General features: G+C 35.2%; 1 protein-coding gene across 1 annotated transcript in view; it reads left to right on the top strand.

Annotated features, from left to right (window-relative positions):
• The window catches only part of LOC143054666 (uncharacterized), a 75,187-nt gene that overhangs the window by 47,670 nt on the left and 8,386 nt on the right, over positions 1-19,131 (top strand). The window contains exons 5-8 of the mRNA XM_076227687.1: positions 9,573-9,815; positions 11,580-12,071; positions 13,163-13,269; positions 18,678-19,131. Of these exons, the coding sequence (XP_076083802.1) occupies positions 9,573-9,815; positions 11,580-12,071; positions 13,163-13,269; positions 18,678-19,131 (1,296 nt within the window). The remainder of the gene's footprint in view (positions 1-9,572; positions 9,816-11,579; positions 12,072-13,162; positions 13,270-18,677) is intronic.

Here is a 19,131-nt window from a genome sequence, read left to right as displayed (position 1 = left end):
GCTTGACACACTTGACACCTGGTTCCCTCCACTTGTGTGTAAAATTGTGATTACTGCCATACAAGTTTGAGGCTTGACACACTTGACACCTGGTTCCCTCCACTTCTTGTATTCAATTGTGACTACTGTCATACAAGTTTGAGGCTTGACACACTTGACACCTGGTTCCCTCCACTTCTTGTATTCAATTGTGATTACTGTCATATAAGTTTGAGGCTTGACACACTTGACACCTGGTTCCCTCCACTTCTTGTATTCAATTGTGATTACTGTCATATAAGTTTGAGGCTTGACACACTTGACACCTGGTTCCCTCCACTTCTTGTATTCAATTGTGATTACTGTCATACAAGTTTGAGGCTTGACACACTTGACACCTGGTTCCCTCCACTTGTATTCAATTGTGATTATTGTCATACAAGTTTGAGGCTTGACACACTTGACACCTGGTTCCCTCCACTTGTATTCAATTGTGATTACTGCCATACAAGTTTGAGGCTTGACACACATGACACCTGGTTCCCTCCACTTGTGTAAAATTGTGATTACTGCCATTCAAGTTTGAGGCTTGACACACTTGACACCTGGTTCCCTCCACTTGTATTCAATTGTGATTACTGTCATACAAGTGTGAGGCTTGACACACTTGACACCTGGTTCCCTCCACTTGTATTCAATTATGACTACTGTCATACAAGTTTTAGGCTTGTCACACTTGACACCTGGTTCCTCCACTTGTATTTAATTATGACTTCTGTCATACAAGTTTGAGGCTTGACACACTTGACAACTGGTTCCTTCCACTCTTCTTGTATTCAATTGTGATTACTGTCATATTAGTTTGAGGCATGACACACTTGACACCTGGTTCCCTCCACTTCTTGTATTCAATTGTGACTACTGTCATACAAGTTTGAGGCTTGAAACACTTGACACCTGGTTCCCTCCACTTATTGTATTCAATTGTGACTACTGTCATATAAGTTTGAGGCTTGACACATTTGACACCTGGTTCCATCCACTTCTTGTTTTCAATTGTGCATATACAAAGTCAGGTTAATACAAGTCAATCGCCAATAGTTTAAAGAGTTTTAACCGAATAATTCCAGTATATTTTAACATTGATTATTAGAATTGACTATAAAAGTTAATATTGATAAGGTCTATGCTTTTCCAAAAGTTTATCTACAATAGACGGAGTTTCCGGTTATGTAATAAATGATTTACCTTCAATGGTGTTTATTTGTGTGCCAGTATCAGGTTTAATCTGAGTGTTCTTTGTGACAGAAACTACAGTTCCCTCCACTTCTTGTATTCAATTGTGATTACTGTCATATAAGTTTGAGGCTTGACACACTTGACACCTGGATTCCTCCACTTCTTGTATTCAATTGTGACTTATGTCATACAAGTTTGAGGCTTGACACACTTGACACCTGATTCCCTCCACTTCTTGTATTCAATTGTGATTACTGTCATTAGTTTGAGGCGTGACACAGTTGACAACTGGTTCCCTCCACTTCTTGTATTCAATTGTGACTACTGTCATACAAGTTTGAGGCTTGACACACTTGACACCTGGTTCCCTCCACTTCTTGTATTCAATTGTGATTACTGTCATACAAGTTTGAGGCTTGACACACTTGACACCTGGTTCCCTCCACTTTAGTGTAAAATTGTGATTACTGCCATACAAGTTTGAGGCTTGACACACTTGACACCTGGTTCCCTCCACTTCTTGTATTCAATTGTGACTACTGTCATACAAGTTTGAGGCTTGACACACTTGACACCTGGTTCCCTCCACTTCTTCTATTCAATTGTGATTACTGTCATATAAGTTTGAGGCTTGACACACTTGACACCTGGTTCCCTCCACTTCTTGTATTCAATTGTGATTACTGTCATATAAGTTTGAGGCTTGACACACTTGACACCTGGTTCCCTCCACTTCTTGTATCGAATTGTGATTACTGTCATACAAGTTTGAGGCTTGACACACTTGACACCTGGTTCCCTCCACTTCTTGTATTCAATTGTGATTACTGTCATACAAGTTTGAGGCTTGACACACTTGACACCTGGTTCCCTCCACTTCTTGTATTCAATTGTGATTACTGCCATACAAGTTTGAGGCTTGACACACTTGACACCTGGTTCCCTCCACTTGTGTAAAATTGTGATTACTGCCATTCAAGTTTGAGGCTTGACACACTTGACACCTGGTTCCCTCCACTTGTATTCAATTGTGATTACCGTCATACAAGTGTGAGGCTTGACACACTTGACACCTGGTTCCCTCCACTTGTATTCAATTATGACTACTGTCATACAAGTTTTAGGCTTGACACACTTGACACCTGGTTCCTCCACTTGTATTTAATTATGACTTCTGTCATACAAGTTTGAGGCTTGACACACTTGACAACTGGTTCTTTCCACTCTTCTTGTATTCAATTGTGATTACTGTCATATTAGTTTGAGGCATGACACACTTGACACCTGGTTCCCTCCACTTCTTGTATTCAATTGTGACTACTGTCATACAAGTTTGAGGCTTGAAACACTTGACACCTGGTTCCCTCCACTTATTGTATTCAATTGTGACTACTGTCATATAAGTTTGAGGCTTGACACATTTGACACCTGGTTCCATCCACTTCTTGTTTTCAATTGTGCATATACAAAGTCAGGTTAATACAAGTCAATCGCCAATAGTTTGAAGAGTTCTAACCGAATAATTCCAGTATATTTTAACATTGATTATTAGAATTGACTATAAAAGTTAATATTGATAAGGTCTATGCTTTTCCAAAAGTTTATCTACAATAGACGGAGTTTCCGGTTATGTAATAAATGATTTACCTTCAATGGTGTTTATTTGTGTGCCAGTATCAGGTTTAATCTGAGTGTTCTTTGTGACAGAAACTACAGTTCCCTCCACTTCTTGTATTCAATTGTGATTACTGTCATATAAGTTTGAGGCTTGACACACTTGACACCTGGATTCCTCCACTTCTTGTATTCAATTGTGACTTATGTCATACAAGTTTGAGGCTTGACACACTTGACACCTGATTCCCTCCACTTCTTGTATTCAATTGTGATTACTGTCATTAGTTTGAGGCGTGACACAGTTGACAACTGGTTCCCTCCACTTCTTGTATTCAATTGTGACTACTGTCATACAAGTTTGAGGCTTGACACACTTGACACCTGGTTCCCTCCACTTCTTGTATTCAATTGTGATTACTGTCATACAAGTTTGAGGCTTGACACACTTGACACCTGGTTCCCTCCACTTTAGTGTAAAATTGTGATTACTGCCATACAAGTTTGAGGCTTGACACACTTGACACCTGGTTCCCTCCACTTCTTGTATTCAATTGTGACTACTGTCATACAAGTTTGAGGCTTGACACACTTGACACCTGGTTCCCTCCACTTCTTCTATTCAATTGTGATTACTGTCATATAAGTTTGAGGCTTGACACACTTGACACCTGGTTCCCTCCACTTCTTGTATTCAATTGTGATTACTGTCATATAAGTTTGAGGCTTGACACACTTGACACCTGGTTCCCTCCACTTCTTGTATTGAATTGTGATTACTGTCATACAAGTTTGAGGCTTGACACACTTGACACCTGGTTCCCTCCACTTCTTGTATTCAATTGTGATTACTGTCATACAAGTTTGAGGCTTGACACACTTGACACCTGGTTCCCTCCACTTCTTGTATTCAATTGTGATTACTGCCATACAAGTTTGAGGCTTGACACACTTGACACCTGGTTCCCTCCACTTGTGTAAAATTGTGATTACTGCCATTCAAGTTTGAGGCTTGACACACTTGACACCTGGTTCCCTCCACTTGTATTCAATTGTGATTACTGTCATACAAGTTTGAGGCTTGACACACTTGACACCTGGTTCCCTCCACTTGTATTCAATTATGACTACTGTCATACAAGTTTTAGGCTTGACACACTTGACACCTGGTTCCTCCACTTGTATTTAATTATGACTTCTGTCATACAAGTTTGAGGCTTGACACACTTGACAACTGGTTCCTTCCACTCTTCTTGTATTCAATTGTGATTACTGTCATATTAGTTTGAGGCATGACACACTTGACACCTGGTTCCCTCCACTTCTTGTATTCAATTGTGACTACTGTCATACAAGTTTGAGGCTTGAAACACTTGACACCTGGTTCCCTCCACTTATTGTATTCAATTGTGACTACTGTCATATAAGTTTGAGGCTTGACACATTTGACACCTGGTTCCATCCACTTCTTGTTTTCAATTGTGCATATACAAAGTCAGGTTAATACAAGTCAATCGCCAATAGTTTAAAGAGTTTTAACCAAATAATTCCAGTATATTTTAACATTGATTATTAGAATTGACTATAAAAGTTAATATTGATAAGGTCTATGCTTTTCCAAAAATTTATCTACAATAGACGGAGTTTCCGGTTATGTAATAAATGATTTACCTTCAATGGTGTTTATTTGTGTTCCAGTATCAGGTTTAATCTGAGTGTTCTTTGTGACAGAAACTACAGTTCCCTCCACTTCTTGTATTCAATTGTGATTACTGTCATATAAGTTTGAGGCTTGACACACTTGACACCTGGATTCCTCCACTTCTTGTATTCAATTGTGATTACTGTCATACCAGTTTGAGGCTTGATACACTTGACACCTGGTTCCCTCCACTTCTTGTATTCAATTGTGATTACTGTCATATATGTTTGAGGCGTGTCACACTTGACACCTGGTTCCCTCCACTTTTTATACGACCGCAAAATTTGAAAAATTTTTCGTCGTAAATTGCTATCACGTTGGCGTCGGCGGCGTCGTCGTCGTCCGGCGTCCGAATACTTTTAGTTTTCGCACTCTAACTTTAGTAAAAGTGAATGGAAATCTATGAAATTTTAACACAAGGTTTATGACCACAAAAGGAAGGTTGGTATTGATTTTGGGAGTTTTGGTCCCAACATTTTAGGAATTAGGGGCCAAAAAGGGCCCAAATAAGCATTTTCTTGGTTTTCGCACTATAACTTTAGTTTAAGTTAATAGAAATCTATGAAATTTTGACACAAGGTTTATGACCACAAAAGAACGGTTGGGATTGATTTTGGGAGTTTAGGTTTCAACAGTTTAGGAATTAGGGGCCAAAAAAGGGCCCAAATAAGCATTATTCTTGGTTTTCGCACAATAACTTTAGTTTAAGTAAATAGAAATCAATGAAATTTAAACACAATGTTAATGACTACAAAAGGAAGGTTGGTATTGATTTTGGGAGTTAAGGTCCCAACAGTTTAGGAATTAGGGGCCAAAAAGGGACCCAAATAAGCATTTTTCTTGGTTTTCGCACCATAACGTTAGTATAAGTAAATAGAAATCTATGAAATTTAAACACAAGGTTTATGACCATAAAAGGAAGGTTGGTATTGATTTTGGGAGTTTTGGTCCCAACAGAATAAGGGGCCCAAAGGGTCCAAAATTAAACTTTGTTTGATTTCATCAAAATTGAATAATTGGGGTTCTTTGATATGCCGAATCTAACTGTCATGACTGTGTATGTAGATTCTTAACTTTTGGTCCCGTTTTCAAATTGGTCTACATTAAGGTCCAAAGGGTCCAAAATTAAACTTAGTTTGATTTTGACAAAAAATGAATCAGTTAGGTTCTTTGATATGCTGAATCTAAAAATGTACTTAGATTCTTGATTATTGGCCCAGTTTTCAAGTTGGTCCAAATCGGGGTCCAAAATTAAACTTTGTTTGATTTCATCAAAAATTGAATAAATGGGGTTCTTTGATATACCAAATCTAACTGTGTATGTAGATTCTTCATTTTTGGTCCTGTTTTCAAATTGGTCTACACTAAAGTCCAAAGGGTCCAAAATTAAATTTAGTCTGATTTCAACAAAAATTGAAATCTTGGGGTTCTTTGATATGCTGAATCCAAAAATGTACTTAGATTTTTTATTATGGGCCCAGTTTTCAAGTTGGTCCAAATCAGGATCTAAAATTATTATATTAAGTGTTGTGCAATAGCAAGTCTTTTCAATTGCACAGTATTGCGCAATGGCAAGAAATATCTAATTGCACAATATTGTGAAATAGCAAATTTTTTTTTAATTAGAGTTATCTTTCTTTGTCCAGAATAGTAAGCAAGAAATATTTAATTGCAAAATATTGTGCAATAGCAAGATTTTTTTTTAATTGGAGTTATCTTTCTTTGTCCAGAATCAACTTAAATCTTTGTTATATACAATATACAATGTATATTCACTTTTTACTACCAACTGATAAATTATAATAAATAACATTCAGTGATAACAAGCAGTTTTTTTTACATCTTAATATTTTATGATGTATTTAAATGAGTAGTTATTGTTGCAAACTCCATTAGAAATTTTAATTGAGATTAGTTTTGGAATAAGGGAAAGGGGGATGTGATTAAAAAAATTGGGTTCAATTTTTATACGACCGCAAATTTTGAAAAAATTTTCGTCGTATATTGCTATCAAGTTGGCGTCGGCGTCGTCGTCGTCGTCGTCGTCGTCCGGCGTCCGAATACTTTTAGTTTTCGCACTCTAACTTTAGTAAAAGTGAATGGAAATGTATGAAATTTTAACACAAGGTTTATGACCACAAAAGGAAGGTTGGTATTGATTTTGGGAGTTTTGGTCCTATCATTTTAGAAATTAGGGGCCAAAAAGGGCCCAAATAAGCATTTTCTTGGTTTTCGCACTATAACTTTAGTTTAAGTTAATAGAAATCTATGAAATTTTGACACAAGGTTTATGACCACAAAAGAACGGTTGGGATTGATTTTGGGAGTTTTGGTCTCAACAGTTTAGGAATTAGGGGCCAAAAAAGGGCCCAAATAAGCATTATTCTTGGTTTTCGCACAATAACATTAGTTTTTAGTAAATAGAAATCAATGAAATTTAAACACAATGTTAATGACTACAAAAGGAAGGTTGGTATTGATTTTGGGAGTTTAGGTCCCAACAGTTTAGGAATTAGGGGCCAAAAAGGGACCCAAATAAGCATTTTTCTTGGTTTTCGCACCATAACGTTAGTATAAGTAAATAGAAATCTATGAAATTTAAACACAAGGTTTATGACCATAAAAGAAAGGTTGGGTTTGATTTTGGGAGTTTTGGTCCCAACATAATAAGGGGCCCAAAGGGTCCAAAATTAAACTTTTGTTTGATTTCATCAAAATTGAATAATTGGGGTTCTTTGATATGCTGAATCTAACTGTCATGACTGTGTATGTAGATTCTTAACTTTTGGTCCCGTTTTCAAATTGGTCTACATTAAGGTCCAAAGGGTCCAAAATTAAACTTAGTTTGATTTTGACAAAAAATGAATCAGTTAGGTTCTTTGATATGCTGAATCTAAAAATGTACTTAGATTCTTGATTATTGGCCCAGTTTTCAAGTTGGTCCAAATCGGGGTCCAAAATTATTATATTAAGTATTGTGCAATAGCAAGTCTTTTCAATTGCACAGTATTGCGCAATGGCAAGAAATATCTAATTGCACAATATTGTGAAATATCAAATTTTTTTTTTAATTAGAGTTATCTTTCTTTGTCCAGAATAGTAAGCAAGAAATATCTAATTGCAAAATATTGTGCAATAGCAAGATTTTTTTTTAATTGGAGTTATCTTTCTTTGTCCAGAATCAACTTGAATCTTTGTTATATACAATATACAATGTATATTCACTTTTTACTACCAACTGATAAATTAAAATAATCTTTACCATTCAGTGATAACAAGCAGTTTTTTTACATCTTAATATTTTATGATGTATTTAAATGAGTAGTTATTGTTGCAAACTCCATTAGAAATTTTAATTGAGATTAGTTTTGGAATAAGGGAAAGGGGGATGTGATTAAAAAAATTGGGTTCAATTTTTCTCATTTGAAATTTCATAAATAAAAAAGAAAATTTCTTCAAACATTTTTTTGAGAGGATTAATATTCAACAGCATAGTGAATTGCTCTAAGAGAAACAAAAATTTTAAGTTCATTAGAACACATTCATTCTGTGTCAGAAACCTATGCTGTGTCAACTATTTAATCACAATCCAAATTTAGAGCTGAATCCAGCTTGAATGTTGTGTCCATACTTGCCCTAACCGTTCAGGGTTCAACCTCTGCGGTCGTATAAAGCTACGCCCTGCGGAGCATCTGGTTGTATTTGTATTCAATTGTGACTACTGCCATACAAGTTTGAGGCTTGACACACTTTACACCTGGTTCCCTACACTTCTTGTATTTAATTGTGACTACTGTCAAACAAGTTTGAGGCTTGACACACTTGACACCTGGTTCCCTCCACTTCTTGTATTCAATTGTGATTACTGTCATATATGTTTGAGGCGTGTCACACTTGACACCTGGTTCCCTCCACTTCTTGTATTCAATTGTGACTACTGCCATACAAGTTTGAGGCTTGACACACTTTACACCTGGTTCCCTCCACTTCTTGTATTTAATTGTGACTACTGTCATACAAGTTTGAGGCTTGACACACTTGACACCTGGTTCCCTCCACTTCTTGTATTCAATTGTGACTACTGTCATACAAGTTTGAGGCTTGACATACTTGACACCTGGTTTCCTCCACTTCTTGTATTCAATTGTGACATCTGTCATACACGTTTGAGGCTTGACACACTTGACACCTGATTCCCTCCACTTCTTGTATTCAATTGTGATTACTGTCATTAGTTTGAGGCGTGACACAGTTGACAACTGGTTCCCTCCACTTCTTGTATTCAATTGTGACTACTGTCATACAAGTTTGAGGCTTGAAACACTTGACACCTGGTTCCTTCCACTTCTTGAATTCAATTGTGACTACTGTCATACAAGTTTGAGGCTTGACGCACTTGAGACCTGGTTCCATCCACTTCTTGTTTTCAATTGTGCATATACAAAGTCAGGTTAATACAAGTCAATCGTCAATAGTTTGAAGAATTTTCACCAAATAATTCCAGTATATATTAACATTGATTATTAGAATTGACTTTAAAAGTTAATATTGATAAGGTCTATGCTTTTCCAAAAGGGAAATACCTATCTGGATCTCACCCTGTGAGTCTCAAAATTTTGTCAGTCCAGAGTTATCTGCCCAAAACCCAAACCAAAAAATCTTGTTAGTAAATAAATGCCTTAACTGTCATAGGAAGACCAAAACTGATGAGTGAAATTTGTTCAAGAACGTCACCCTGTGACTTTGATTTATTTAAACCGAAAAGATTGAAAGACTTCTTGGTTGATGTTATGCCCCTTTGAAAATTAAACAAAGTCGGTTGGCCACTCTAAATCAGAAACCTTAAGTCGTAGACACTTGGGATCATGTGACCTTATAGATAACTGGACGTTACACAAACAACAATCAATCCATGTTTGACATACACTTTTAATGATTTGTTAATGAAAAATTTTGAAAACAAACTTTTAAATTGGTTAACAAATCTTTATTAAACTTAGACTTAATGATATTTTTATAGAAAAAGTTATAATTACAGATCCAATCCACACACAGACAAAGTCCACTATGTTAAACAGGTTACTTGGCAGTGGAACGTATGTTTCCTATGACATGCGCTGTATGGTAACAGGCCAGTTCGCGGTCGGAAAATCGAGTCTTGTGAAGCTCTTAGCTGGTGATGTCGTCCCAGAAGGAAGACATCCTACCGATGGGATTTCCCTACTAGAAGGTCGCTGTGGCCTTGATGTAGAGACTAGAAGCTGGATTCATATTGATCCAGGTAAGAATATCTACCACATTAAAACTTTTCATTTATATTTGAATTCCTCTTTGGTTTCTTCCACCTCTCTATTAGCTTCAGAATCTTTATAACTTGAAAAGACAAAGACATAGAAAAAACCTGCAGCTTATTGAACGAATTTAACGGTAATACGAATTCAATAACACTATTGTTGGGATTGGTGAATGTAGTTTCTCTTATGATTTAAACAAAATTCTAGTCTTATATTCTGAGATATTGTCCATTTATCATGTTAATGGTCATATTTTTGGCAATTTTTATATGCCTTAACCGGTATTGTTGTGCATTTTTTTTTCTACAGGGCCGTTATACAGACTTCTGATTAAAAAACTTCTGCATAAAATATTTGATTCTTACAGCAAGTTCAAAAGGATATACTATAATGTACTCATTGCATAGCTCTTTATTAGTACCCTACCGACGGAGTCTAAAGGAACTTCAGGTTGCACTCTGTTCGTCTGCCTGTCCATCGATCAGTCTGGCAAATCAGTTTTCCACACTTTTTATGCCCCAGCCGTTGTGAAGGGTGCATTAAGTTTTACCCTTGTCCGTCTGTACGTGCGTACATCCCAAAATTGATTTGTGTTCTTTTATTTAGCTGGCCTTAACCAAATGTTATGAAACTTTATATACACAATGCTTATTACCACAAAACACAGATCAAGTTTTAATTTTGGTGACGTCACTTTTACCGTTCTAGAGTTGTGCCCCTTTTACAATTGGAAAAATTCCTGAAATATATGTGTCTGTTCTCAGTTAAACTTTAGTTTGCCTCCAAATGTTATGAAACTTATGCACAATGCTTATTACCATAAAACTCAGATCAAGTACAAATTTGGGTAGCGTCACTTTTACAGTTCTTGAGTTATATCCCTTTCTAACGTTATATGCAAGCAGGGGCATCATCTGTGTCCCATGGGTACATTCCTCCATTTATCTACTCCATGCTTGAATATATTGATTGGCTATTTGGTGTATAGTTTTATCATGACAAGTTACAGATCAAGTTTGAATTTTGTTCCGGTCTGAAGATTTTTTGCAAAGTTATGGTCCTTTGACTTGCAAAATTCACTCAAATAATCAGTTTTCAGCACTAATTTTCGTCATGCTTGAAAGTATTGATTTGTTAATTGGTATATAGTTTTATCATGACAAGTTACAGATCAAGTTTAATGTGTTTTCCAGTCTAATGCTTGAGCGCAGATTAATAAATGGTCCTTGGACTTATTGACTTGATATTTGTTAAATGGTTTACATTATGACAAGTTATAGATCAAGTTAGAATTTTGTTACAATGAATTTTAAACTGGTAAGGGACTATGTATTGCCATGCAATACTCACAGAATGCTTGTTAGCTATAAACTTGGGGTTTATCGTCTGTTTATCTACTGCCGTTCTGTCTGTAATTTTTTTTAAATATTTCTTCTTCTTAAACTGAACTTAAATCATACCTGAGGCTTCTAGCTTCAAATTCATTCCTGAATTTCCTGCTCAAAGTTAAAACACAGGAATAAAACAGACAAAATGGTAGTGTTTGTCTTTGCTAAAAAGACAGTAGGACATATACATATAGGGACCTTATTTATTCTGTTGAGGCATATGTTACGGTTTTGCTAAAAATTATTCAATGCTTTTGGCCTTGAGCATGTCTTTTGATGATATCAGTATAACAACAGCACATTATTAAACCAAAATAATTTTTTTTAATATTATCTATTCAAGTGATATATACTATTTTACAGAAACATATGACGCTTTAGATGTGGTTTACAATAAGGTGTTGATGACTTCAATAGAAGAGGATGAAGGAAAAGAAGAAAAAACACCAAAGAAACCACATTTACCAGATTCAAACCTTGTTAGAAGTGATGGTAAAGTGATGACCGCTGGTCCCTCCCAACAGCCCCTAGCAGCCAAACCTTTGTCACCTCAAATATCTGACAGTGTGTCCAAGAGAATACCAGAGTTAAAAACACACATGAAATCGAAAATGACAAAAGAAGAAATAAAAAAGAGAATGGAAAAAGTCCTTAAAAGTGGAAACTACAAGATGAAAGTAGGAAGACTAATTTTTTGGGACTTTGGTGGACAGTATGTTTACTATACCACACACCAAACCTTCATGACGTTCAGAGCTTTGTTTCTTGTGGTATTCGATGGAAGCAAAGGATTACATGAAGTAGTCCCAGATGTTCTGTGTTTTCCAGGACAGCACATGACACCAACCCCAGCAGGTACTGTATGTTAGTTACAATACAAAGACTCATATTGAACATCATTTATTGTTTATTATGTTAAAAAAAACATTTACTTTATCATCAGTAAAAACAAGGCTTCCAGGTTACTGTGCCAATACTTACTTTAATATTGTGAAGACAATGAAAGCTTTCCCAATAATCAGTTGGAATTTACCTGTGATTTAAATTTTTGCAAAGTGTACTGTCCCATTGAATAGTAACCGTAGCTTTGTTATCTGTGTTGATCATGTTTATGTTGTTCAAGGGAAACTTTGAATTTCGAATTTTCATGAAACAAATCATTCATTGATTATAAATAGGGCTGTACAAAAACAATACTAGTGATAAAAAAAACATTAAGGTGGTACCTAACAGTACAGGGAGATAACTCTGTAAAATCTACTAAATGTTTTAATTACGTTGTGTTGTTAAGGGAATACTAATGTTCAGCTTCTCAATGATCAAAATTAGTGTTTGTCAAACTGCTATACAACCAGTGTAATTTTTCTGATAAAACGATTGGTTCAAATATTTTGAAATTTTTATATTTTTGTCAGAGGGTCAAAGTAAATACTTTGTTAAAATTTTATGAAAATTAAACGAGTCAAATTAATTTTAGTGAAAGTAATGGGTACCACCTTTAAACTAAATAAATGATATATATTACAAAATTATATTAATAATAGACTAGAAATGTATTGTAGATAATTTCGAAAATCAGTGCCAATTAATTATTTTTAAGCATTCATGCCCCTTTGAAATATTAAATATATCTAAAATAGCTTTACATTTGCATTCAAGTCTGTGTTTTCTAAATTTTTTTAACCTAAAAAGTAAAAAGAACCGAAAAAAGGTTAATTTTTAAAGAAACTGCCACTGGACCTTGCCAAGGTGAAATATGTGCTATGCAGCGGACAGTCGGTGTATTTTATTTCAAATTGATTTCCGTCATCAAAAATAAATTATCTGTCAATTTGCTCCCTAATAAAATGTTTTTCTTTGGTTTTTATCACTATCAATTATGACATACCAGTTTCTATTTTTATTAAACTGTTATTTAATTTTTTCATATTGTTTTTATATTTCAGTATTCCTTCAACATTGGGTTAACTCTATTCTAACGTATTGTAAGGTGGTATATGTAGGCATTCCGAAGATCTTATTTGTTGCCACTCACAAAGACAAAATACCAGTGGTAAGTAATATAATTTAGATATAACAGGAGGCTGATCAAGTCGATCTTTTTTCGTGTCCAGTTATATTTGTAGTTCTTAATTAATTGTAACCATTTCAATTTCAATTATAAGATGACTCGATATTAATGGAGTTGTTGCCCTTTAAGGATGATTTTGTTTGCCTTTTTTTTTTGGCATTATTGCCTTATATCTTAAAAAGTATAATAGATAGAAATATACCTAAACAAGGTAAAATGATCATTAAAACAAGAAAGGTAAATATGCTAGATATACTTACTGGAGGTGTGATGGGATGATTGAAGCTGTTAATTTTCTGTTTGATAATATTTATGTACGTTTCGGCAACAAAGTTTATTGACATGTTGTAGGTATTCCTATGGGCACTAATTGCACCCCTTTAATAGCAGACATGTTTTTGTACATTTTCTATTTACATCAGACGCGGGTTCCGTCTACAAAAGACTCATCAGTGACGCTTGAATCCATAAAGTTAAAAAGGCCAAATACGATACAAAGTTGAGCATTGAGGACCGAAATTCCTAAAAGTTTTGCCAAATACGAATCACAGCTTATGACAAAATTCAGTAAAAACTCGTCTCAAATGCATTTAATTAATAAATTGAACAATACTTACCGTTATCTTGATGAAATTTTTTGTTAAATAATCAAGAATTTTCTCAATATACTGCCGCAATTTACCCAAAGGAACTTACTTTAAATAAATCAAATTTAAACAGTATAACTGTCCTTTCCGAGATACAGGTATTTCTGTTTTAAACGGGAAACTCCACACTAAAATTTACGTCAAAAGGGACGATTTTCGTTCTCTATTGTTTATTTTCCCTTTTTAGCTCACCTGGCCTAAAAGGCCAAGTGAGCTTTTCTAATCACTTGGTGTCCGGCGTCGTCCGTTGTTTCCTTCGTCGTCGTCGTTAACTTTTACAAAAATCTTCTCCTTTGAAACTACTGGGCCAAATTAAACCAAACTTGGCCGCAATCATCATTGGGTATTTAGTTTAAAAAATGTGTCTGGTGACCCGGCCAACCATCCAAGATGGCCGCCATGGCTAAAAATAGAACATAGGGGTAAAATGCAATTTTTGGCTTATAACTCAAAAACCAAAGCATTTAGAGCAAATCTGACACTGGGTAGAATTGTTAAACAGGTGAAGATCTATCTGCCCTGAAATTTTCAGATGAATCGGATAACCCGTTGTTGGGTTGCTGCCCCTGAATTAGTAATTTTAAGGAAATTTTGTTGTTTTGGTTATTATCTTGAATATTATTATAGATAGAGATAAACAATAAACAGCAATAATGTTCAGCAAAGTAAGATTTACAAATAAGTCAACATGACTGAAATGGTCAGTTGACCCCTTTAGGAGTTATTGCCCTTTATAGTCAATTTTTAATCATTTTTCGTAAATCTTAGTAATATTTTACAAAAATCTTTTCCTCTGAAACTACTGGGCCAAATTAATCCAAACTTGGCCACAATCATCTTTTGGATTAGTAGTTTAAAAAAATGTGTCCGGTGACCCGGCCATCAAACCGAGATGGCCGCCGTGGCTAAAAATAGAACATGGGGTAAAATGCAGTTTTTGGCTTATAACTCAAAACCCAAAGCGTTTATAGCAAATCTGATTGGTTAAAATTGTTTATAAGTTCAAGATCTATCTGCCCTGAAATTTTCAGATGAATCGGATAACCTGTTGTTGGGTTGCTGACCCTGAATTGTTAGTTTTAAGGAATTTTTGCTGTTTTTGTTCATTATCTTGAATATTATTATTGATAGAGATAAACTGTAAACAACAATAATGTTCTGCAAAGTAAGATTTACAAATAAGTCAACATGACCGAAATGGTCAATTGACCCCCTTAGGAGTTATTGTTCTTTATAGTCAATTTTTAACAATTTTCATAAAATTTGTTAATTTTTACTAACATTTTCCACTGAAACTAATGAGCCAAGTTCATTATAGATAGAGATAATTTTAAGCAGCAAGAATGTTCAGTAAAGTAAGATGTACAAACACATCCCCATCAGGCCAACATTAAAAATATCTTTGTTTCCCCTCTCCCGACTGAGGTTGTTAGGGTATGGGTAGGTAGGTAGGCAAATTTTTTTTTTTTATTCCTTGATATGGTTTTCTATATTGAATTTGTACAAAATTCAACAGGTAAGGCTCAAGTCAAGTGGGGTATTCCCTGTATTTTAATTTAGTGTACACTCCAGTTTTCTGGTGTTAAGAAAAACAGTATACAGGCACCTCCTTTTTTTCCTATTCATTTTTATAATGTAATGAAATCTATAAAAGCACACATTCTACTTGTGATAACAATGCTTAATGGTAGCAAGTGTTTTTTTAGTTAAAAAATCAAGCTTATTTCAAGTCTAATTTGATACATAACTCACAACAAAACAATTTCTTTGTTCACCAATTCATACCTTGATCATCAATTATGAGATGACAAAAGATACATGCAGGTATGTTAATTACTTGGGAATTAAATTTCAATGAATAAAAATTTTCAATAGAAGTGAACATAATTCAGCCTATGTTCAGTTACACCTGGATCATGCAGCTTGGTCAATTGATTCCTCAACAAAGATTTGTATGTTTTTTCGAGTTCTAGAAGAAACAAGGCTTCACTTTATATTCATGTTTTGTATTTCCTAACATACTTTCAATAAGTATTTACGAATTCTACTGATGCAGTTATAACGTCCCCCTTTGTAATTTTCATGCAAAAAATTAAAAAAGAAAACCCCATTTAAAATGGGTTTGTTTTACACCAGAAAACAGTGACGTTCCCTGAAAGCATGGAATACATGTGTCCCACATTTCCTGACTTGTGCCCAACCTGTTCAAAGACAAAGTAGAAAGATTTTAAAGCACGAGTTGGGCCATTTTTACTCAAAGTCTTTAAGATTTTATCCTTTAAACAGGAACAGAGGTTAGACACAAAGCAAATATAGATGCAATCAGTGGGTTGAAAGATGCTTCAGTTTTTTTTATTTTTAAAAAAGATCACACTTGCACACAAACAAATCGTGTAGCAAAGCATTTTGTTTGTTTTCCTTGATTCCGAATTATGTAGACGCTTCAATACAAAAATACCTTGATTTAAAACGCTCGTTGACTACAGCATCGGAAAGGTATCACCAAAACACAACGCTTGTTGACTACAGCATCAGAAAGATATCACCAATAACCAACATAGCAAAAAAAAAAATAGTGGAAAAGAATGGCCAATAAAAATTTTCGGGTCGGGTTGATTTTACCGGGTCGGTCGTGTGAGGCGAAACAAACAATATTTTATTTTTGGCCTCACCAAAACACAATTTTGTCATGAATCCATCTGCTTCCTTTAATATTCACATAGACCAAAGTGAGCGACACAGGCTCTTTAGAGCCTCTAGTAAAGAGCCTCTAGTTGGATGGTGATGTTCCTTTGGCACCATCTTACGGTGTTTATATTCACAACTCGCTCGCTATGCCCGTATTTGTTGTGACATTTTTTATTTTAACGGACGTAATCAAAGTATTTCTGGTAAACTATTAAGTCAGGGATTTCGTTACCACAAATTACTTAAAACCTTTACTAAATTCTTCCTAAATATAAAGATTTGGTTCTAAAGTTTGGTTGAACCTGTAGAAAACTTTAAAACGGGATAGCACATCCTCATTTTTACTGAAATGTTGTTTACTGTGCCCTGAAATATAGAAACGATCCTGGTAAACTTATTCTAAAAGGTTACCAATTCAACACTGTAATTAGATCATTGAATATTGTTTTTATTGGTATTAATACGTGTGTGCGTCCTTCCGTCTGTGCGTCCGTCCGTCCCATTTCAGGTTAAAGTTTTTGGTCAAGGTAGTTTTTGAAGAAGCTAAAGTCCAATCAACTTGAAACTTAGTACACATGTTCCTTATGATATGATCTTTCTTATTTTAAAACAAAATTAATCTTTTGACCCATTTTCATGGTCCACTGAACATAGAAACTAAAAGTGTGAGTTTCAGGTTAAAGTTTTTGGTCAAGGTAGTTTTCAATGAAGTTAAAGTCCAATCAACTTGAAACTTAGTACACATGTTCCCTGTTGGTATATCAATTTACTTTTAAGGCCAAATTAGATTTTTTACCCAATTTCACGGTCCATTGAACATGGGAAATGATAATGCGAGTGGGGCATCCGTGTACTTTGGACACATTCTTGTTTATCAGTAAATTAAAAGCAAACTTATTATTATTTTATATACATATAAACATTCATGAATCTACAGTCTGTCGATGCCTGTATCTTGGCATTGCACAAGGTCCTGTTTTTCTCTGACTGTTTATGACGTCTTCAAACTAGATCCATTCGATGTTGGATGTGTATTGATTGATAATTTAGTCTTAGATGCATGATTTTTTATTAGTTGTTAGTGGCTTTGAGTACTCTCAGATCCGTACTTGGTGTCTCTTTGTTGTTGGGATGTACAAGTATCTGGCCACGTCCACTTGTATTTGTAGTATTTGTATCTATCTGATGGGTTAAGCCTTTTTCAACTGACTTTAATAGTTCATCTCTATGTTGTATTGTTACACCCCTGTCCCATCTTAGGGGAGGGTTGGGATCCCACTATCATGTTTAACCCCGCCACATTCTGTATATATGTGCCTATCCCAAGTCAGGTGCCTGCTATTCAGTGGTTGTCGTTTGTTTATGTGTTACATATTTGTTTTTCGTTCATTTTTTACATAAATAAGGCATCTAGTTTTCTCGTTTGAATTGTTTTACGTTGCCATTTCGGGGCCTGTTATAGCTGACTATGTGGTATGGGCTTTGCTCATTGTTTAAGGCCGTACGGTGACCTATAGTTGTTAATTTCTGTATCATTTGGTCTCTAGTGGAGAGTTGTCTTATTAGCATTCATACCACATCTTCTTTTTTATATCTACAAATAAGGTACTATGGCCAGAAACGACAGTGGACTCCTCATTGGAAAAATCCCCCTTAATGATGAGTTTTTTTCACATTTCTCTTATTTTTGCCTATTATCAATTAACAGTAACAGATCAAGAGAAACTTTAATGAGCAAAACTGATCAATATGGCCAGATATACAAAACAGAAAATACTTCTGGTCCACATTTATCAAACTTGGCCGCAATCATCATTACGGCAATTAGTTTAAAAAGATTGCCGACATGGCTTAAAATAGAACATAGGAGTAAGATGCAAGTTTTGTCTTTTATCTTGTAAACCACTGTATTCTATAAAAAAATAAAAAAACATGCATTGTTTGTAAAATTCTTTATTTATTTTTTACCCTTTTTACTTTACTATCATCGACTTTTAAAAAAAAAATGTAATTTTAAAAATTGATAATGTCATATCGTAAATTATCACTTTGAAGGAGGATGTGGAGTCCAGGCGTGAGGAGTTGTACAATGGAGTAGAGGAATTGTTCAAGGACCACGAGGGACGAAACCATCTTGTCCTGACACAACGGATATTTGTCAATGCAAGGGATAACACAGATACAGAAATTGAAGTCCTCAAGAAAGCCATCACAGAACTTACGTTTGAACATCCTTGTTGGGGGGAGAAGATGCCCAATGCGTGTGTTCCCCTTGAACTCGAGATAGCAGAGCTGGTGGCAGAAGGAAAACAAATCTTATCATTAGAGGATGTAGAAGAATTGAATGCTATAAGCAAGGTGTCTGTACTGTCCCCAGACCAACTCAAAGATTTCCTAAATTTCCACCACTCCCTGGGGAAGATAGTGTACTTTGAGACTCCACAACTTAAAGATTTCGTAATCATCAACCCCTTACTCATGGTGGAGGTTATGAGGTCTTTTGTGACAG

The sequence above is a fragment of the Mytilus galloprovincialis genome, chromosome 12 (genome assembly GCF_965363235.1).
Source record: "Mytilus galloprovincialis chromosome 12, xbMytGall1.hap1.1, whole genome shotgun sequence".
Taxonomy (NCBI): domain Eukaryota; kingdom Metazoa; phylum Mollusca; class Bivalvia; order Mytilida; family Mytilidae; genus Mytilus; species Mytilus galloprovincialis.
This window is presented reverse-complemented; position numbering and strand designations above follow the sequence as displayed.